This window comes from Anser anser, assembly GCF_964211835.1.
Source record: "Anser anser genome assembly, chromosome: 12".
Classification (NCBI taxonomy): Eukaryota; Metazoa; Chordata; class Aves; order Anseriformes; family Anatidae; genus Anser; species Anser anser.
In genome coordinates, this window is record NC_139733.1 from 14,385,193 (window position 1) to 14,405,238 (window position 20,046).

The 20,046-nt window shown below is 69.3% G+C and overlaps 3 protein-coding genes across 32 annotated transcripts in view; all 3 read left to right on the top strand.

Annotated features, from left to right (window-relative positions):
- MTMR14 (myotubularin related protein 14) overlaps nucleotides 1–1,083 on the top strand; it is a 30,999-nt gene extending 29,916 nt beyond the window's left edge. For both annotated transcript variants that reach the window (XM_083796204.1, XM_083796205.1), the window contains one exon: nucleotides 718–1,083. In XM_083796204.1, coding sequence (XP_083652330.1) covers nucleotides 718–895 — 178 coding nt within the window. In that variant the 3' untranslated portion in view covers nucleotides 896–1,083. The remainder of the gene's footprint in view (nucleotides 1–717) is intronic.
- A 389-nt stretch (nucleotides 1,084–1,472) lies between these two features.
- Nucleotides 1,473–8,241, top strand: CPNE9 (copine family member 9). Of its 27 annotated transcripts, none has more exons than XM_083796132.1 (20): nucleotides 1,475–1,620; nucleotides 2,865–2,905; nucleotides 2,985–3,031; nucleotides 3,263–3,366; nucleotides 3,590–3,629; nucleotides 4,174–4,250; nucleotides 4,437–4,500; nucleotides 4,577–4,680; nucleotides 4,749–4,853; nucleotides 5,237–5,278; nucleotides 5,365–5,440; nucleotides 5,516–5,569; nucleotides 5,643–5,704; nucleotides 5,948–5,994; nucleotides 6,075–6,256; nucleotides 6,444–6,571; nucleotides 6,666–6,768; nucleotides 6,860–6,917; nucleotides 7,022–7,106; nucleotides 7,241–7,589. In XM_083796132.1, the coding sequence occupies exons 1-20, from the start codon at nucleotides 1,544–1,546 to the stop codon at nucleotides 7,437–7,439; spliced, it is 1,695 nt and encodes a 564-aa protein (XP_083652258.1). In that variant the 5' UTR covers nucleotides 1,475–1,543; the 3' UTR covers nucleotides 7,440–7,589. The 27 variants fall into 27 exon arrangements, 24 of the variants coding, with proteins under 24 accessions (XP_083652245.1, XP_083652252.1, XP_083652250.1 ...); XM_083796129.1 differs by having other exon boundaries at nucleotides 1,476–1,620; nucleotides 7,022–7,095; nucleotides 7,287–7,589; XM_083796128.1 differs by having other exon boundaries at nucleotides 1,476–1,620; nucleotides 7,022–7,483.
- Nucleotides 8,242–8,517: 276 nt separating this feature from the next.
- On the top strand, nucleotides 8,518–19,888 carry BRPF1 (bromodomain and PHD finger containing 1). 3 transcript variants are annotated; one of them, XM_083796141.1, is made up of 13 exons: nucleotides 8,518–9,280; nucleotides 10,304–11,263; nucleotides 12,763–12,919; nucleotides 14,023–14,154; nucleotides 14,483–14,629; nucleotides 15,582–15,894; nucleotides 16,649–16,960; nucleotides 18,031–18,318; nucleotides 18,406–18,553; nucleotides 18,817–18,953; nucleotides 19,047–19,165; nucleotides 19,332–19,486; nucleotides 19,629–19,888. In XM_083796141.1, exons 1-13 carry the CDS (start codon nucleotides 8,643–8,645, stop codon nucleotides 19,810–19,812), a joined length of 3,690 nt encoding a protein of 1,229 aa, XP_083652267.1. In that variant the 5' UTR covers nucleotides 8,518–8,642; the 3' UTR covers nucleotides 19,813–19,888. The 3 variants fall into 3 exon arrangements, with proteins under 3 accessions (XP_083652267.1, XP_083652266.1, XP_083652268.1); XM_083796140.1 differs by having other exon boundaries at nucleotides 8,519–9,280; nucleotides 16,646–16,960; nucleotides 19,629–19,887; XM_083796142.1 differs by having other exon boundaries at nucleotides 8,520–9,280; nucleotides 14,483–14,611; nucleotides 16,646–16,960; nucleotides 19,629–19,886.
- The last annotated feature ends 158 nt before the right edge of the window (nucleotides 19,889–20,046 follow it).

Here is a 20,046-nt window from a genome sequence, read left to right on the forward strand (position 1 = left end):
AATTTCTGATGGGGAGGCTCGTGCGGTGCCCTTGGGGCGACCTTTGAGGAACGCCTTCCTCTCCCCCGGGGGCCGTGGGCACGGCGCGGAGGCCGGGTTCAGGCTGCCTCTGAAGGGCTGCCTTGCCTTCTGCTGCTCCCCCGGCGGACGCCTTGCCTTCCTGCCCCTCTTTGTGCGCTAAGCCAGGTGCACAGCCCAGCTGGAGAGGAGAGCGGGGCCTGGGGGACACCGTGCCGTCCTCTGCAGGCTCCATTCTGCCCGTGTGCAGCGGTAACACATCTCAGCTCCCCTCCCGCCCTGAATTTTGGCACCTGCTCCCTGCCCCAAAGCTCTCCATGTGCTCGCAGGCGTGCACAAAGGGGCAGCCAGAGGCTGGGAAGCGAGGGACGAGTGGAAGCGGGGTGGAAGCAACTGCCCAGGCACGGCAGCTGTGGACGGGCTCCATCTGGAAACACAGAAAGGCAGGGAGCTGGCACGGGGGGGCTGACGGCAGCCGGCGCCCGCTGGGCCGAAGCGGCGATTTCTGTGTGCGCCCGCGGGGAGGAGCGGGGTGGTGGTGGAGGAGGACACCAGGGGAGAGCTGCCGAGCTCAGGGGGCAGCAGCACCAGGGGCCACCTTCGCTGCGGGATCCAGGGGCCGAGCCCAAGCCCTGTCCCCCCGCGCAGCCCCGGGAGCGGGGTGCCCGCCGCCGCTGACCTCCCCGTTCTGTCTCCTAGGCTGGTGTCGGCGAGCGACCGCGAGTCCCGGCTGGAAGAAGTGCGTTCCTCCTTCCTGGCCAGCTACAGCCGCACCATCGGCCTCAAGGCCGTGCCCCCCAGCCCCTCGGGGGCCATCGGGGGGCTCCTCGAGCAGTTCGTGCGGGGCGTGGGACTGAGAGGCAGCAGCACGCTCTGAGCGCCCGGCTCCTGGACCGACCGCTGGCTGGAGGAGACCCGGGGCGAGCCGGGACCCCCGGCCCTGGGGACACGCCGGCCCCCGTGGACCCCGCACCCGGCTCCGGCTCACGGCCGCCCTTGCGTGGGTCCGGGGGAGCGGCGGGGGGGCTGCGGGGCCCCCGGTGCAGTAAAGCCATCTCTGCCGCCCCTCCGCCTCTTCGTGTCTGGGCTGCGGGCGGGGGGAGGCGGGCTGCGGGCAGAGCCGGGGGGCGGCGGCGGCGGCGCGGGGGAGCCGGGCGCCGGGAGCGGCTCCGGCGGGGGCGCCGCTGGTTATAAATAGCCCGGCCCACGCTCCGGGAGCGGCGGCACCGAAATAGCTCCGAGCCCGCGCCTGCAGACGGGAGCCCCGACGGGACGGGAGCCGGCACCGAGCATCCCCCGGGCCACGACCCGCGGCGGGGGCTCCCGGCGGGGCCGAGCCTCGTCGCCCACCGGGTGTCCCCCCTGCCTCTCCTCTCCGTACCGGTGCCCGGGGCCGAGCCCCCCGTTCACCGGGGCGGCGCTGCCGCCGGGGCCGGGGCCGCCGTGCCCGTGCCCGCCCCCGGGCGCGCCCGCCTCGGCGGCGCGGGAGGAGGCGGCGCGGAGCAGCGGCGGCGCCCGCACGGGGATGGCGTCTCCGGGAGCGCTGGAACCGGCGGCCGGCAGCGTGCCCGGCACCAAGGTGGAGCTCACCGTGTCCTGCCGGTGAGCCGGGAGCGGGGCGGCTCGGTGCCGGGGGACGGGTGGGAGCGGCGGTGCCGGGGGGGGATGCGCCGGGAGCCCCGCGTCCTGCGCCCGCTCCCCTTCGGTGCTCCCCAACCCCGGCGCCCGGAGCTGCCCGGGGCTCCGGGCCGGGACCGGGAGCGGGAGCCCGGCTGTGCCCTGCCCGGTGCCGGCCGTGCGCGGGGCAGCGCGGCGGGACCGGCTCGGTGCCCGCAGCCCCGGGGTGTTTGTTGCTCGGTGCCTCCGGCTGAGCGGGGACCGCGGGGCAAGCGGCGGCTGCGGGTGGCCACGTACGGCCCTGCGCGGGGGTCCTGCCCCCGGGGACCGGCACCGGCAGCGTCCCCTGTGCTGGGGGACAAGGGAAGGCCTCTGCCCCCATCAACCGCCCTGCCCGGTGTGGCCCCGAAGTCCTCCCTGCCAGCTCCGGACCACGTTTGGGCAGGGGGCTGCTGTGCCCCCTCCTTGCAGATGCGTCAGGGGTCCCAGCTGAGCCCCCTCCCTGCCTGCCAGCCCCGCTGGGCAGCGGGCGGCGGGGCTGTGGGGCTGTGGGTGCTGGCATCCCCGGGCAGGGGCCAGGGCACAGCCAGGCCCCAGCTTTGCAGCCCCCCGAGGGCTCAGCTCCATCCAGGGCTGCCAGCAAAGCCTGGCGGGGGCTTCTCTCTGCCCCCTGGCCCTGCCCGCTTGGGCCAGGGCAGCTGGCTGAGCACCAGGGCGCAGGAAGGATCCCAGCAGAGCCGCTCGCGGCCCCCGGCCCTCCCCGGTGTCAAACCACAACAACGGCAGCGATCAAAGTGCTCCGGCATCTGCTGCTCTGGGGGGCCATGGGGCGGTGCGGGCTGGCCCCCGCGGGCTGCCCGGCCCCTGCTAAGTGTCTGCTTTCTTCTCACTTCTGCGCTCTCCATTAGCTGCACTCCCGCTACCGGGGTGCGGCGGGTGCTCAGCCGTCGCCGGCAGCACCGGGGAAGGTTTCGTCCTGTAAATGGGTTCCTGTCATGTTCAATCACTGTCAGCGCTGGAGACGCTGCTCCTCGCCGTCCCGACGAGCTCCCTCCACCCGGCCTCCTGCCCGTGTCCCACGGGTTGCGGGGCTTTCGGCCCCGAGTGCCGGCACAGCACGGTGCCATCCCCCAAAAGCCCAGCCCGGGGAGGACACGGGGACCCCCAGCGGGTTGGGTGCTGGCACCCAGGGAGCGTGTGGCCGCTCACGCCTGGCTCCGTCCCCCCAGGAACCTGCTGGACATGGACACCTTCTCCAAGTCTGACCCAGGTGGGTGGCAGGGGCGCGCTGCCGGCGGTGCGAGCGCAGCGTGGCAAGGCACGGCACGGCTCCGCTCCTCTCTCCGCAGTGGTCGTCCTCTTCGTGCAGGGCGCGGGGAGCAGCGAGTGGAAGGAGGTGAGCGCTGCGTCTCTCACCTTGTCCCCCCTACCCCATGCCAGGGGTGCTGCAGCCCCCAGCGTGCCCGCTCCTGGCTAATCCCCGGCTCGGTTAAATGGGCCCATATGGCCACCGACTTCCACGCTAATGATCCCTCCTCGCTGCTAATCCCCGCGGGGATTAGTGCTGGGGCAGCTGCCATGGGGAGGGATGGCGGGCACGGGGCCGCCCTCACCCCTCTCTCCGCAGTTTGGGCGCACCGAGGTGATCGACAACACCCTGAACCCCGACTTCGTCCGCAAGTTTGTCCTCGACTACTACTTCGAGGAGAAGCAAAACCTCCGCTTCGACGTGTGAGTGCCTCTGCACCCACGGGGACAATGGGGTACGGGTGCTGAGCCCCCGTGGGCAGCCCACGGGACACCGTGACAAAGCACCGAGGCAATGAAAATTGTCACAGCGCAGAGGGGCCGAGGGGTTGGAAATGTGTGGGGCCAGTGGGGGTCCCCGAGTGCTGGGTGGGGACATGGGGACGTGTCTGGGTGCCAGCTCACAGCTCTGCTCTGCCACCGGCAGCTACAACGTGGACTCCAAGAGCTGCTCCATCTACAAGCAGGTGAGCGCCGCGGGGCCGGGGGACACGGGGTGATGTCCCAGCATGGTGGGAGCTGCTGGGGATGGAGGCACCCCAAGGCTGTGCCCCTGAGGGGGCTCCCGGGTGGGACAGGCACCCCTGGCCTCGGGGGGCTCAGCCTGCTCTTCGTCTCTCCATGCCGCATCGGGACTGGCAGAAGGTAGGTGTCTGCCATGCTGCAAAATCAGTCCCCTGGGGGGGGTGCGTGGTGGTCCTGGGATGCAGGGTAGGACCAGAGCACGTGGAGCGGCTCCGGTGGGGGACACGTGATGGGTCCAGGGCATGTGGAGTGGGCGCATGGGGTGATCCTGTGGGTGCAGGATGAGTTCAGGGATATGGGGGCGAACCTGGGTGTGCAGGATGTGTCCTAGGCTGGGGGTGACTACTGTGGGGGTGACAGGGTGGGTGCAGGGCACTTGGGGTGGCTGTGGGGCAGGGTGACCAAAGGCTGGGGATGGGTGAGGGTCTGGGGGGGGGGGCTGCGAGCAGGAGTCCCCAGGTTTAACACCCTCTGCTCGGGGCGCAGGACTTCCTGGGGCAGGCGTTCGTGGCGCTGGGGGAGGTGATCGGGTCCCAGCGGGGTCGCCTGGAGAGAGCCCTCACGTGAGTCGCACCCCGCGGTGGGGTCGGGGGTCCCGCACCGTGCCCCCGGCCACCCGCCCCACCTGGGGACACCCCCACGGCCCCGCTGCGCACGGGGGAAGGCACCAGCACCATGGGGTCACGCAGAGCACCCCGCGTCCTGCCCCGTCCTGTCCTCACCGTCCCCACGCTGGCCTCTTGTCGCAGGGGGGTCCCAGGGAAGCGGTGCGGGACCATCCTGCTGCTGGCCGAGGAGCTGAGCAACTGCAGGGTGAGCGCTGGCACTTCGGGGCGCTGCTGGGGCACGGGGCGAGGAGCCGGCCCGAGGTGACGGTCCTCGTCCCCAGGACATCGTCACGATGCAGCTGTGCGCCAACAAGCTGGACAAGAAGGACTTTTTCGGGAAATCCGACCCCTTCCTCGTCTTCTACCGCAGCAACGAGGACGGCACGTGAGCACGGGGCCGTGGGGCACCCGGGTCCCTGCGCGGCGCGCCCTGACCCTGCCCTGTCCCCGCAGCTTCACCATCTGCCACAAGACGGAGGTGGTGAAGAACACGCTCAACCCGGTGTGGCAGCCCTTCACCATCCCCGTGCGCGCCCTCTGCAACGGGGACTACGACCGGTGAGGGGCTGGGGACCCGGCAAGGGGACGGGGATGGTGCCGTGGGGCAGCCGTGGGGCCGGGGCAGGGCGTGAGCGTCTCCCCGGCAGGTGTAGCCCTGCCATCAGCAGCAGCTCCGAATTGGGTCCTTATTGTGTTTTTTTTTTTTTTTTTCCCCTCTTTTGCAACCCAAATTACATAAAAGCTTCCCCCCCTTCCCCAGAGCCCTGCCGTGACCCAAATTCCCCCACTCCCCTCCCCGCAGAGCTGCGGGCCGGGCACACGGTGTGGCGCTGACGGCGCTGGCACGCCGAGCCCCGGGTGCCACGGGCAGGGCGTCCCCACGGCCCCGGAGCCGCGGTGGCCGTGCTGGCGGCTCCCCCTGAGCCCCGCTTTGCTTCCAGCACGGTGAAGATCGACGTGTACGACTGGGACCGCGACGGGAGGTGAGGCCGTGCCCCCAGGGGCAGGGGCGGGCGTCGGGGCGCCCCTCGCCCCGTGCCACACGCGGCCCCCGCGCTCCCCCCCGCAGCCACGACTTCATCGGGGAGTTTGCCACCAGCTACCGGGAGCTGTCCCGAGCACAGAGCCAGTTCACGGTGTATGAGGTAGGGGGGGTACGGCCAGGAGGGGCGTTCCGGGGGTGCTGGGAGCCCCACAGTGGGACCTGCCCGTGCCCACAGGTGCTGAACCCTAGGAAGAAGTGCAAGAAGAAGAAATACGTCAACTCCGGCACCGTGAGTGGGGCTGGGGTGCTTTTAGGTCTCCTGCCTGGGGTGGGGGCATGGTCCTGACCCCGTGTGCCCGCAGGTGACTCTGCTCTCCTTCTCCGTCGAGTCCGAGTTCACCTTCGTTGACTACATCCGAGGCGGGTGAGTGGGGACGGGTGTCCCCAGGCTCCCGAGGCACCCAGGGCACCGGGACGGGGGCCAGGACCACGATGACGGTGACACCACAGGCTGGGGGTGCCGAGATGGTGGCTGCGGGTGTTGGCTGGGGCACGGGGCCAAGCAATGGGGCTGGGGAGCACGGGTAGAGGACGCACCGTGCCGCGGGGCTGGCAGCCGGGACCCCTGCACCGTGGGGCCAGCGGCCTCCCTCGCTCTCCCTCCAAGGACCCAGCTGAATTTCACCGTCGCCATCGACTTCACGGCCTCCAACGGTGAGCGCGGCGGCCGGGAGGGGGCCAACCGGGGGGGCGGCGGCGGCGGCAGGGCGGTGCCGACGGGCGCTGTGCCGCAGGGATGCCGTCGCAGCCCACCTCGCTGCACTACGCCAGCCCCTACCAGCTCAGCGCCTACGCCCTGGCGCTCAAGGCCGTCGGGGAGATCATCCAGGACTACGACAGCGACAAGCTCTTCCCCGCCTACGGCTTCGGTGCCAAGCTGCCGCCCGACGGCAAGATCTCCCACCAGTTCCCCCTGGTGCGCTCTGGGGCTCGGGGGGAGCCCCACCGCGGGGCAGGGCTGAGGGTGAAGGCACAGCTCCCGGGCGGGGGGGGCAGCCCCTGGGTCGGGGAAGCACCCGGCCTGGCCGCATCCTGCCCCGCAGCCGTGGGAGGGAGCGGGGGAGCTGTGCCCCCGCCCCGAGCGCCCGTCCCGTGTCCCCCAGAACAACAACGAGGACAACCCTAGCTGCGCCGGCATCGAGGGCGTGCTCGAGTCCTACCTGCAGAGCCTGCGCACCGTGCAGCTCTACGGGCCCACCAACTTCGCCCCCGTCATCAACCAGGTGGCCGGGTGAGCGCCGCGGGGCTGTCCCCGCGCCGTCCCCGCGCGGCGAGGTGACACGGGGCCGGCTGCTGGAGGGAGCCCGTGCCCCCTGTGCCCGCAGGACGGCCGCCCAGGTGACGGACGGCTCCCAGTACCACGTCCTCCTCATCATCACCGACGGCGTCATCTCCGACATGCTGCAGACCAAGGAGGCCATCGTCACCGTGAGTGCGCCCCGCGGCCGCGCCACCGGGTCCCGGGCACCCCAAATACTCGGGGTGCCGCCCCCGCTGCCCCTCCGCCTCCACCCCACAGGCCTCGGCGCTGCCCATGTCCATCATCATCGTGGGAGTGGGGCCGGCCGAATTCGACGGTGAGCAGGGCTCGGGGCACCGGGGCGGCCCGGAGGAAGGGAACGGGGCTGGGGGGACACGGGCGCTGCCCGCACGCGGGGCACTGAGCGGCGCTGCCCCCCAGCCATGGAGGAACTGGACGGCGACGAGGTGCGGGTGTCCTCGCGGGGACGCTACGCCGAGAGGGACATCGTGCAGGTAACGGGATCGTGTGGGAGCCGGGCACGTGGCGGTGGCGGTGTGGGGTCAGGCCCACGCTGCCCTCGTGCCCTCGAGCAGCCTCCTGCAGGCAGGGCCGGTGGCACGGGGCGGCCGCGGGGCTGCGTCCCGTGCCGCGGCGCAGGGCTCGAGGGCCGTTTCCCGGCCGTGCCCGCCGCCTCCTCCCGCAGTTCGTGCCGTTCCGGGACTACGTGGACGACTCGGGCAACCAGGTGCTGAGCATGGCGCGCCTGGCCAAGGACGTGCTGGCCGAGATCCCCGAGCAGCTCCTGTCCTACATGAAGACCCGCGACATCAAGCCGCGCCGCGCCGACCCGCAGTAGCCCCGCACCGGGGCTGGCACCGGGGCACCGGCCCCGCTCCCTCCGTCACGGCGGGGGGAGCCCCGCGGGGGAGCCCGGGGCCGGTGGGCACCGGGGAGGCCCCGGTGCGGGGCTGCCGGTGCGGGGCTGCCTGGCTCCGCCGGGTCCCCGCAGCCCTCGGTGGGGGGGTCCCGGGCCGCGGCGGGGCTGTACCGGTGGTACCGGCTGTAAATAAAGCGCTGCAACCGGACTGCGCCGGGGTAGTGCTACGGGGAGGGTCCCGGGGGGTCCCGGGGGGTTCCGGTCCCGGTTCCAGTCCCGGTGCCGGTGGGTCCTCGTCCCGCGGGTACCGCCCCGTCCCGGTGCCAGCCCCGGTGCTGTCCCGGTGGGTCCCATCCCGGTGCCGGTGGGTCCCGGTGCTGCCCCGGGAGTCCCGTTCAGTCTCGTCCCGGTGGATCCCGGTGCCGGTGGGTCCCGGTGTCAGCCCCTTCCCTTCCCGCCCCGTCCCGGGTGGTCCCGGTGGATCCCGTGCCGGTGCCGGTGTCGGTAGGTGCCGGTGCCGGTGAGTCCCGTCCCGTCCATCCCGGCGGTTCCCGTAGGGTCCCGTCCCGGTGGCTGCCGTCCCGTCCCGGTGCCGCCCCGGGGATCCCGGTGTTTTCCGTCCCGGTGCCGGTCCCGGTGGTTCCCGTCCGGGTGGTTCCCGTAGGGTCCCGTCCCGGTGCCGGTAGGTCCCGGTGCCGGTGCTTCCCGTCCCCTCCCGGTGTCTCCCTTCCCGCCCCGCCCCGCCCGGTGCCCGCCGCGCGCTGCCGGCCGCGCACCCCCCCCGGCCCCGGCCCCGGCCCCGGCCCCGGCCCCGCCCCCCCGCGCCGCGCACCTCACCCCCTCCTCCCGCAGATTCGCCTCTCCCCCCCTCCTCCCCGCCGAGCCCCGCGTCGCCCCCTAAAAAAAAAACAAAAAACCACCACACCTCCCCCTCCCCCCCCCCACCTTCCCCGGCCCTCCCCGTCCGCGATCTCCCCTCTTCCCCCTCGCACCGCCCCGCGGCCGCGCCGAAAGTGCGGCCGCCGCCCCGCCGCCGCCTTTACCCAGCGGCCGCCCCGCGCCTGGCGCCGCCGCCGCCTCCATTGTTGCGGGCCCGGGGGGCAGCGGCAGCCGCCGGGGGGTGGTGGTTGGGGGGGGGGGGGGGCGGCGGGCCCGTGAGGGGAGAGCCCCCCGCGCGGCGCCATGGGCGTGGACTTCGACGTGAAGACGTTCTGCCACAACCTGCGGGCCACCAAGCCGCCCTACGAGTGCCCGGTGGGCTCGTGCCGCAAGATCTACAAGAGCTACAGCGGCATCGAGTACCACCTCTACCACTATGACCACGAGCACCCGCCGCCGCCGCCGCCGCCTCACGCCCCGCCGCGCAAGCACAAGAAGAAGGGGCGCCAGGCCCGCGCCGCCAACAAGCGCTCCCCCAGCCCCTCCGAGCCCTCGCAGTCCCCCGGCCGCGAGGTGATGACCTACGCCCAGGCCCAGCGCATGGTGGAGGTGGACCTGCACGGCCGCGTGCACCGCATCAGCATCTTCGACAACCTGGACGTGGTGTCCGAGGACGACGAGGCTCCCGACGAGGCGCCCGAGAGCGGGAGCAACAAGGAGAACGCCGAGGGGCAGCCCGCCGCCGCCGCCGCCGCCTCCGCCGCGCCCAAGGCGGGCAAGCACAAGAACAAGGAGAAGCGCAAGGACGCCAACCACCACCACCACCACCACCACCACCACAACGCCTCGGCCGGCGCCGCCCCCAAGCTGCCCGAGGTGGTGTACCGCGAGCTGGAGCAGGACACCCCCGACGCCCCGCCGCGACCCACCTCCTACTACAGGTACGGACCGGGGGGCGAGGAGACCCCAGGGGGCCTCAAGGCAGGGCCTGGGCCCCCGGGAAGGTTGCGCCGCTCCCGGGGGCGGTTTGCGGGTGGCTGGTGTCCCCACACGCCTTTGGGGTGCCGTTGGGGCTGGCTGTGGCTCTGGACTCACAGCGCTCTGCTTGTGGGGGGTCCCGATGCCCGCAGAGCTTATGGTCACTTCCTAGCCACTCGCCAGCAGTTTGGTCGCGCCGTGCTTTCCTTGCTGGTACAACTCTACGAAGAAAAGCATCCTTCTGCCTTCTTCGGAGGCCCCCAGATCCGCTGAGTCCCCCAGCGCCGAGGCTTCCCTGTAAGATGTGCGTTTGCAGGCTTAACGTAACCTTATTGCCCTGTGGGTTTTGGTAGCTCTGCACCCCGTGGGTAAGTTCCGTGACCCAAAATAAGGAGAGCGCTAACTCTGAGCACCAAAGTAACGCTCCCACGGCCGCTTCTGCCCTCCCAGCCACCGCGCTGCCTGAGAACCTGGCGTCCCAGAACAATAACGCTGCTTTGTGTGGGAAAAGGGAGCGAGCTCCCCGCAACGTGCCTGCGGTGGCGTCTGACGTGGTGCTGCGTGCCGGCTGCTGGAGCAAAACGGGGGCTCCCAGCTTGTTTCCCTCCAGGTCCTCCCCTTGCCTGCGGCTGGCAGCGGCCGGGTGGCCAGATTTAGAGGAACCCTGCGCCCTCTGGCCCTGTTTGCCAGCAGGGCCGGCGCTGTTGTGTCTGGGGAGCGAGGTCGCTGTCTGCAGAGTATCTGGTACCTTCTTGGTGGCTCCCGCCTTGCGCTGATGAGTCTCCAAGGCCCGCGACTCGTTATCGTGCCTGAACGCCCAGCTGCCTTGTGCCAAGGGCGCTGTGGTTGCCACGCTGCTCGGCGGTTGCACCACCTCCTGTGTCTGCACACCCCCGTTGTGTTTTCCCTGGCGTAAGGCTTGGCCGGAACGCGTAAACGTTCCCTCACCGGCCGTGCCCTCACCCTCTCGTGCTGTCCCCCTCCAGGTACATCGAGAAGTCGGCGGAGGAGCTGGACGAGGAGGTGGAGTACGACATGGACGAAGAGGACTACATCTGGCTGGACATCATGAACGAGCGGCGGAAGACGGAAGGCGTCAGCCCCATCCCCCAGGAGATCTTCGAGTACCTGATGGACAGGCTGGAGAAGGAGTCCTACTTCGAGAGCCACAACAAGGGCGACCCGAACGCCCTGGTGGACGAGGACGCCGTGTGCTGCATCTGCAACGACGGCGAGTGCCAGAACAGCAACGTCATCCTCTTCTGCGACATGTGCAACCTGGCCGTGCACCAGGAGTGCTACGGGGTGCCCTACATCCCCGAGGGACAGTGGCTCTGCAGGAGGTGCCTGCAGTCGCCCTCGCGAGCCGTGGACTGCGCCCTGTGCCCCAACAAGGGCGGCGCCTTCAAGCAGACGGACGACGGGCGCTGGGCGCACGTGGTGTGCGCCCTCTGGATCCCCGAGGTGTGCTTCGCCAACACGGTCTTCCTGGAGCCCATAGACAGCATCGAGCACATCCCGCCCGCGCGGTGGAAGCTGACCTGCTACATCTGCAAGCAGCGCGGCTCCGGGGCTTGCATCCAGTGTCACAAGGCCAACTGCTACACCGCTTTCCACGTCACCTGCGCCCAGCAGGCCGGGCTCTACATGAAGATGGAGCCCGTCCGCGAGACGGGAGCCAACGGGACCTCCTTCAGCGTGCGCAAAACCGCCTACTGCGACATCCACACGCCCCCGGGCTCCGTGCGCAGGCTCCCCGCGCTGTCCCACAGCGAAGGGGAGGAGGAGGACGAGGAGGAGGAGGAGGAGGGCAAGGGCTGGAGCTCCGAGAAGGTGAAAAAGGCGAAGGCCAAGTCTAGGATCAAAATGAAGAAGGCGCGGAAGATCCTAGCGGAGAAGCGAGCGGCGGCACCCGTGGTTTCTGTCCCCTGCATCCCCCCCCACAGGTACCACCCGCTGCCGCTGCCCTCCCCGAGCTGCGGGGCGGCTTCTCCCTCTCTCGGTGTCTCCATCCCGTGGTGCACGGGCGCTGCCGTTTTCACACTGGGCTTTGCACCTCCTTCCCCGGGGCTGCTCGTGGTTTCCTCCGGCGGTCCCGCGGAGGAGCGCTGAGGTGCGCGGCCCCACGGAGGAGGGCAGGAAATAGACGCTGCTGCTTTAACGTCAGCGCCCGAGCGTGGCCGGAGGCGTCAGGAAGCAGATGGGGGCTCCCAGATCTCCCCTCCTGTGGCGCCGCGGCTGCGGGTGGAGCAGAGTTCTTTGGGTGGCTGTGTCGGAGCCACCCCTGTGGGCCCGCGGCCCCCTCGATGCAGCCGTTGGGGTGCGGGGCCGCCCCCCAGCAGGAGCCCAGCACCCTCCAGACCTCCGGGGGGCTCCCGCGGGGCAGGAGGGCAGCGGGCAGGCGCCGTGGTTTCGCTCGGCGGGAGGAGTTCTGGCGACGTGCACGGGCAGGTCGCTGCTGCGGGGCTGGTGGCTTCGTGCCGCCGCCGGCTCGTGTGCTAACCTTACGGTAGCCTCGCTCGCCCGGGGTTTGCTCTCTGGGCAGCGCCTCTCTTCTCGGGTGTGGATGCGCTGCCAGGCTGGCTGGAGGCTCCCGCTGCTGCCGGCGTGCTCACAGCGAGCCCGCACCGAGATGGAAGCTGTTCGCCTCACCCCAGGCCTTCCTGTTGGGATTAATTAATCTTCGAAGGGCCGCTGCCAGGATGCCAAATGCCTTCCTGCGGGAGCTGAGCGCGGCCAGCGGGGCTGCTCTCGGCTGAGGCCGACGCAGGTGGGGCCACCCCACGGGAAGAGCTGGCCCTGCGGGACCTGGACAGGGTCCTCACCTCCGCCCCCAGCAGCAGGGATCTGGCCAGCGCTGGTGGAAGGCGCTGTCCCAGTCGCTTCAGGCTCTGTGCCGTTGTAGAGCAGGAAAACCCCTTTTGTTTTGCGTCTGGGCTGTTTGGGGGAGCCCTTCATTATCTGCAGCAGCAAGCTCTGTTCTGCCCGAGCCTGCCCTCCCCTCCTCAGGCCCGTTCACACCGCAGGCTCCTCGGGGGCTCCGCCGCTCGTCTGGTGCCGCCTGAATAGGGCCTTTGTCATCTTGGGTGGCCTCGCGGTGCCAGCATAATGAGCCGGGTGAATCACAGCTTCGGGACGGCCGTGGGGGGGCCGCGGGGAGCTGCTAAAGGCCCAGCTGCTGACGGGCCCCGGAGCTGTGGGGGGAGGAAGGAAAAGTGTGTGTAGGAGAGGGGAGGCTGGGCGCCTGCTGGTGTCCTCTGCAGCCCTCTTGGGTGTGCTGCTGCCCCGCACTCCGTGGGCACGCAGGGATTCCTGCCCCGTACGAGGGCGCCCTCGGCCCGAGGAGCTCACGGGTGGCCTCGCCGCTGCGTTTCCCCGGTGGAGGCTTCTGCAGCAGCCAGATTTGCCTCGCTGACGGGCTCTGTGGCTTGTGCCCCTCCTTCAGGCTCAGCAAGATTACCAACCGTTTAACCATCCAGAGGAAGAGCCAGTTCATGCAGAGGCTGCACAGCTACTGGACTCTGAAGAGGCAGTCCCGCAACGGCGTCCCCCTGCTGCGCCGCCTCCAGACGCACCTGCAGTCGCAGAGGAACTGCGATCAGGTGAGGGCTGCGTTTTGGGGTGCTGAGGGGCATCCGCGTGTGCTTCTGCGCCTCCGGAGCTGCGGGCTCCAAGCCTCTGCTGCATGCGGCGCCTGCGGGGCTCAGGAGGGGGCTAGAGGCAGGAGCTCCACCTCCCGGATGAGGAAGGGGCAAGCCCCAGCTGCCTGCTCTCGCTGCTTCACCTTCCCCTCCGCTCTCAGCGCTCAGAGTTTTGCCAGGCGGAGACGCCTTTGGCCGGCTGCCACGGGAAGGGAGGCCTGCCCCGCTGTGCACGGGAGCTGGCTTGCTTCTCCCGCCCGCGTGCGGCCGGCAGCTGGGGCAAACGTGGCGGAAGCGGCTCTAACCCGAGGCTGCCGTGTCGGTGGGCAGCGAGGGGGAAGGCCGCTGAGCTCCAGACGTAGTCTGGACAAAAGCAAGGCCTCACAGTTCCTGGGGTCACTGCAGGAACGCTCCCTGCGGGTGCAGCTTCCAGCACGCTGTCTGCCTCAGCCGTTAGTCAGTGCTTTGCAGATGTGAAGTCTCTCGTGCCAGAGGACGATTTTTCTTCTGGCTCCCCATCTGAGTCTTTCTAAGCCCTCCTGAAGACCGTGATCAGGCGGAGGTTTCTCCTGCCTTTGCCCCCTCTCTTTTTTATTTGCTGGAGAGGGGTTGAAACAGCTTCTGCTCGTCTTTGGCTACAGCAGCAGAATAAAAGTCGGCATTTTGTGGTGCCCCAGAAGCGAAGGTAACCAGAGCCGCATTCCCGTTTTGCCCCGGTGCCCTTCGCTGGGGCTGGGAGCAGCTGCCCAGACCCCGGTGTTGGTCTGTGGTCCTGGGCAGCTGCCCGCACTTGGGTGCGTTAGGCAGAGCGTTTCCAGAGGTTCTCGCGTCCACCTTCCGGCATCCTAACAGCCCTTAGGACAATGAGCAGGGAGCAGGTGTTGAGCTGTGGCCAGCAGCTGGACCGTTTCAGTGAGCCACCCGCACAACCAGAGGGGTGGGAGCCTTACTGAGACAGCCGGCGTGCCGGCCCCCTGCGCCGGGGAAGAGCCCTCGCAGGCAGCCGGGGAGGTGGAGACGGGAACTCTTCTCCTCTGGGCTCACGGTCTCCGGTGTTCCCGCAGAGAGACACTGAGGATAAGAACTGGGCCCTGAAGGAGCAGCTGAAGTCATGGCAGCGCCTCCGCCATGACCTCGAGCGCGCGCGCTTGCTGGTGGAGCTGATTCGCAAGCGGGAGAAGCTCAAGAGAGAGACGGTAACGGTCGGCTGCCCTCCCCGGGGCGCTGCCGGGGGCGGGCGCGAGCCGGGGCTCCCCGGGGCGCGGGTCGGGTGCCCTCTGCCAGCCGCACGGCGGGCGCGGGGTCCCCTGGGGTGCGCTGTGCCCTGCCCCGGCAGCTCTGCACGACGGCGGCTGCTGCGCAAGGCTGGCGTGGGGAGCGCGGGGGGCCGGGGCCGGAGGGGAGGCGCGGGCGGTGCCCCTGCGGGGTCCTGCTGGAGGAGGGCGGCCTCGTGCAGCAGCAGCGGGGAGAGGTGGCACCGTCCCTGCGAGGGGCGCTCAGTGGTGCCGCGTCACTCTGTTTCAGATCAAAGTGCAGCAGGTGGCGCTGGAAATGCAGCTCACGCCCTTCCTCATCCTCCTCCGCAAGACGCTCGAGCAGCTGCAGGAGAAAGACACGGGCAACATCTTCAGCGAGCCGGTCCCTCTGTCTGAGGTAACAGAAATCTACGAAGTAAGAACCCCCTCCCCCAGCTTTCTACTTCACTCAAACTTGTCCCTTGCTCGTGCCACGGGCTGCCCACGGGGGGCTGTGCTCCGGAAGCGCCCCTGGGCAGCCTGCTGCTGGCTTGCCCCTCCTGGCACCGCTCCCGCCAGGGGGACGTGTGTGGCACTGCCCCCCTGGGTCAGCCAAACGCCCGGCAGCTGGGCTGGCAGCCGCCGCTGGCCGGGAGCGCGGCGCTCAGCTCCTCTGCGCGTGTCGCTGGTGACTCCCCGGTGTCAGCGGCACGTCAGGGGCTCGTGCCTGAGAAAGGCAGTGCCAGAGCTCGGGCCCCGGGCAGGCGGCGTGCTCTTACCCGTCCTGAGAAGGCTTTTGCTGGGGGACAGGGTGAGCACGGCGCAGAAATGGGTTTGACCCCCGGATTGTCACCGCTGGGGGCAAGGGGAGTGATTTCTGAGCGCGTCGTTGATTTTTTTTCCCTGCCTGGGGAGGCGGGAGGGGGGCGCTGGCGCTGCGCAGCTCTGGCAGCGGGTCGGCACGGGGGTGTCTGCGCCGTGTGCTCCCACCCGCAGCCATTGCTGCCACCTGGGCCGTTCTGCTCCACGTGTCCTCCACCCTCACCCCCGGGGGTTGCGCTTGGGGCTCCTCCCCGTGGGGACGCCTCGTCGCGTTCTGGATTCCCACAGCCCGCTGCCCGGAGAGGAGGGGATGCTGCCCTGTGCTCCGGAGCCTTAAAAACGCTTCCGAGTGCCTGTCTGCCCTCAGGGGCTGAGTGCAGCACCCGGACCGCGTAGCCTGGAGGTTTTGCCGCCCCTCCAGCTGCGCAGGCAGGTGGCGTTTCCAGATGTGTGCTGGGGCAGGGCACCAGGGCGCGATGCCTGATTCCTCTAACAACTGTTTTCTTGGAGCAGGAATTGCTGGCAGAGGGCGGCGGGCTCTAACCCCGGGCCGTTTTCTCCTGCAGGTCCCGGACTACCTGGACCACATCAAGAAGCCGATGGATTTTCAGACAATGAAACAAAACCTGGAGGCCTACCGCTACCTGAACTTCGACGACTTCGAGGAGGATTTCAACCTGATCATCAACAACTGTTTGAAATACAATGCCAAAGACACGATCTTCTACCGGGCAGCCGTCCGGCTGCGGGAGCAGGGGGGCGCGGTTCTGCGGCAGGCTCGCCGGCAGGCGGAGAAGATGGGCATTGACTTTGAGACAGGCATGCACTTCCCTCACTGCGTGGCTGTGGAGGAGCCTCAGGTGCAGGATGTCGACGACGGTGGGTACTCAGCGCCCGTCCTGGGGTACGGGGGCTGCTCGGGGCTCAGCCCGCAGCACTCGGGCGCCTGGGGGCTGTTCTTGCCGCCTCTCCCAGGCCCGTCCCTCGGTTCCTCTTCCTGCTCTTGGCTGGAAGCAGCCCCCCGGTGAGCTGCTGAGGCTCCTGCTGGGTGCAGCCTTGGGTGCTGACCCCCTCTGGTCGGTGTGCCTGCTCCTCCCTCCCTGCTCTCCCTACCTGCGGGCTTTGCTGGCTGACACAGCGAGCTCCTGCCGGCTCCGTGACTGTAATTTTGCTCGTCCCTGCTGGGCAGTGGGGAACACCACCAGAATAACTCACCTGAGAAGGGCTCTTTTAGGGTCCTCTTCTCCCTGGGCAAAGGGCTGGGCATGGAGCGGGGGCTCAGGCAGTCGAACTTCCCTACTCTCTAATGCTTCAGGGTCACTTTGGCTCTGCTGTTCCTGCTGCACCCTGTTACAATCCCGTTGTTTTTCTGCTGTGCCCTTGCCCCAGCTGATGAGAACCCTAGTATTCCCCGTGCTGCTGATCAGCCCGCCTTTCCCAGCAATCCCAATCGGTTTGCTTCCACCAGGGCTCCTTCTCTGGGTCTCTGAGGGTAACCTTCTGTGCTCACAGGTGTTTGTACCACGTACGCTATCTCCCTCCTGTGGGGGAGCCCCATGCCCTTCCACACAAAGGGTCTCCAAGGAGTTCCCGATCTCTTTCATCCATCTGCTCCTCTTTGTGCCCCCAGAAGACGTGCGGCTGCTGCTCTCGGAGAACCAGAAGCACCTGCCCCTGGAGGAGCAGCTGAAGATCTTGCTTGAGCGGCTGGATGAGGTCAACGCGGGCAAGCAGAGCGTAGGACGGTCCCGCCGGGCCAAGATGATCAAGAAGGAGATCACGGTCCTGCGGCGAAAGCTCGCTCACCCCCGGGACCTGGGCCGAGACGGGCTGGAGCGGCACAGCTCCTCCGCCAGGGGCGTCCTGCAGTCGCACAACCCCTGCGAGAAGGACCTGCAGACAGACAGCGCCGCGGAGGAGAGCAGCAGCCAGGAGACTGGCAAAGGTACCGCTCCCTCCACAATGCCGCTGGTTCCCGGGGAACCGCAGGGAAACACCTCTGGGCAGGCGGGCTGGTGGAGCGGCGGCCCTCCAGGTGCCTCCCAGGGCAGGAGGGCCGTGCGGGCAGCTCCACACACAAGCCTTGCCCGTAGCTCCTCCTCAGAAGCAGGGCAAGTCGCCTCCCAGGAGGGTTCCCTTTTATCCCACCCCGTGGGGGAGTCCCGTGTGTCCCGCAGGGCACCCCATGGCGGCGGTGGCCCCAAATCCCTGTGGCGTGCGGCGTCTGTGCACATCCCCGGGCTCCCTGCTGGTGCTCCCCGGTGGGGGATCCGAGCCCTGCTGGGTGTTTTGTCGTCAGCCCTGCCCGCGGCGGGGAGGGGAAGGCAAAGGCGGCCACCTCCCGCTTCGGGAGCACCCGCAGGGGTGTGTGCGTGGTGCTCGGCGCTCACCTGGTGAGCTTCTGTGTGTGGCGGAGGGACTGGCTGTCACTGAGCCTTGTGGCACGCGATGCCCCGCCGGGAGGTGCGAGATGGGTTCCTCCTGAGGCCAGGCCCTGCCACGTCGGCCTCGCCGCTGACGGCCGAGCCCCAAACACCCTGCCAGGGCTGGGAGCTGAGCGCCAGCGGCGGCGCCCTGCTCCCGGGAGCTGGTGCTGGCAGGTGCTGAGCTGCCCTCCTGGGAGAGCACGGCAACGGCGCCGCCTCGCGGGGTCCCCAGGCAGAGCTGGGAGGTGTCACCGGGCGTTTGTCGCCTTGGCGTCCTGCTCCCCGAGGCGCTGGGAACAGCAGCTTCTTGTGCAAGCAGCGTCCAGAGTCTGCATTGCGAGGCTGCAGCGGGGCCTCGCTGCCCGTGAAAAACGAGGGCGTCTGCGCCGGGTGTTCTCTGGTGGCCCCACTTGGGTTTTACTCCCAGCAGACCGGTTTGGCCCTCAGGGCGGGCACGGTGAAGCTTAGGACTGAAGATCCTGTGAGACAGTTCCCGAGACACGCATCTTGTCCTTTCTGCCGCTGCCACGTGTCCCCTGTCAGGTCCCGCGGGCTGCGGCTGATTGATGCCTTCTCCTCCCCGCTCCAGGTCTGGGCCCCAATTCTTCTTCCACCCAGGCACACGAAGTGGGCAGGAGGACCTCAGTGCTCTTTTCCAAGAAGAACCCTAAAACTGCAGGACCCCCAAAACGTCCGGGACGTCCCCCGAAGAACCGAGACAGCCAGATCGCTCCCGGCCACGGCAACAGCCCCATCGGCCCCCCGCAGCTCCCCATGATGGGGTCCTCCCAGCGGCAGAGGAAGCGAGGGCGAAGCCCCCGCCCCAGCTCCAGCTCCGACAGCGACAGCGACAAGTCCACGGAGGACGCTCCCATGGGTGAGCGCGGCAGCCGCGGCCCCGGGGGAAGGCTGTCACAGGGCGCTGTGCCCTCGTAACGCCCTCCTGGGCCGTTCTTTCTCGCAGACCTGCCCGCCAACGGCTTCAGCAGCGGGAACCAGCCGGTGAAGAAGAGCTTCCTGGTGTACCGGAACGACTGTAACCTCCCTCGGAGCAGCTCCGACTCCGAGTCCAGCAGCAGCAGCAGCAGCAGCGCTGCCTCGGACCGCACCAGGTACCTCACCCTGATGCCCCTGGGTGCCAGCGGGCAGCTGAGCCGTGTGGCGAGGCGTGTGAGCCCGCCTGCGCCTTTCCCTGGGGACAGCGCCCGTAATTGTGGCCTCTGCTCCCAGGTGGGGAGCAGCCTGGGCAGGATGATGCCTGGCTGCCTGCTGTAGCTGTGTTGAGCTCCTGGGGCTGGCTCGTAGAGCTCTCTGAGCCACCCGTGTGGCCCTCTGGAAGCGTGACCGCTGCTAACGGCTCTGCTCCCTCTCTCAGCACAACGCCCTCAAAGCAGGGCCGGGGGAAGCCCTCCTTCTCCCGCGTCAACTTCCCCGAGGACAGCAGCGAGGACACGTCGGGGACGGAGAACGAATCCTACTCGGTGGGCGCCGGGCGAGGCGTGGGGCACAGCAGTAAGTACCAGGAGCTTCCAGCGCCGCGCCTGATGCCTGCCATCGTGCGGGAGGGGCGCAGCTGAGGCCTGTCCCCCCCTTCTCTTGGCGCAGTGGTGCGGAAGGGCATCGGCCGCGGCGCGGGGTGGCTCTCCGAGGACGAGGACTCTTCCCTGGACGCCCTGGATCTGGTGTGGGCCAAGTGCCGGGGGTACCCGTCCTACCCGGCGCTGGTGAGTGCAGCTGCCCGTGCCTCCCAAAATCTTACCCTGGCACCGAGACGGGTCTGGGGGCAGTCAGCGGGGCGGGGGGGAGGTGGGATTACAACTTCCCCGAGGAATGGGGCTGGCAGGGGTCACGGCTCCGTGCGTCAGAGCTCCATCCGCTGCCCCCCGCCAGATCATCGACCCCAAGATGCCGCGGGAGGGCATGTTCCACCACGGCGTCCCCATCCCCGTGCCCCCCCTGGAGGTGCTGAAGCTGGGCGAGCAGATGACTCAGGAAGCGCGGGAGCACCTCTACCTCGTCCTCTTCTTCGACAACAAGCGCACTTGGTGAGGCCCGGGCGGGGGGCGCGGGGTTAGGGTGGGGGGGTGCCGGTAAGGGAAATCCGGGGCGGGGGGGTGAAATATACCGGTGGGGGTGGCACGCGGCCGCCCGTAACCCTCAAACGAGGCGCCCGCCGGCTCCCCGCAGGCAGTGGCTGCCCCGCACGAAGCTGGTGCCCCTGGGCGTCAACCAGGACCTGGACAAGGAGAAGATGCTGGAGGGCCGCAAGTCCAACATCCGCAAGTCGGTGCAGATCGCCTACCACCGTGCCATGCAGCACCGCAACAAGGTGCAGGGCGAGCAGAGCAGCGACTCCAGCGACAGCGACTGACCCCGACCCCCCCCCCCCCCCCAAAAAAAAAAAAACAGCCACCGCCGTCCCGCCGCACCGGGCCCGCCGCAGCTGGACTGCGCCGCACCGGGAAAACGGGGGGGGGGGGGGGGAGGAGGGGGGGGGCAGGCCCGGGGCTCCCCCCCCCCCTCCCCGTGCCCTCCCCCCCCCCCCCCCCACCCCGGTGCCGGCGGGGCTGTAAATACTGTACAGCCCTGCCCCTTTAAATTATTC

Bases quoted from the DNA above. Each gene is read 5' to 3' on its own strand.
- CPNE9 (XM_083796116.1), top strand. From the start codon at position 1,684: ATGCGCCGGGAGCCCCGCGTCCTGCGCCCGCTCCCCTTCGGTGCTCCC. The intron at 6,257-6,443 runs GTGCGCTCTGGG...CGTGTCCCCCAG, and splicing joins TCTCCCACCAGTTCCCCCTG to AACAACAACGAGGACAACCC. The intron at 7,096-7,286 runs GTAACGGGATCG...CTCCTCCCGCAG, and splicing joins CCGAGAGGGACATCGTGCAG to TTCGTGCCGTTCCGGGACTA.
- BRPF1 (XM_083796140.1), top strand. From the start codon at position 8,643: ATGGGCGTGGACTTCGACGTGAAGACGTTCTGCCACAACCTGCGGGCC. The intron at 14,155-14,482 runs GTAACGGTCGGC...ACTCTGTTTCAG, and splicing joins AGAAGCTCAAGAGAGAGACG to ATCAAAGTGCAGCAGGTGGC. The intron at 16,961-18,030 runs GTACCGCTCCCT...TCCCCGCTCCAG, and splicing joins CAGCCAGGAGACTGGCAAAG to GTCTGGGCCCCAATTCTTCT.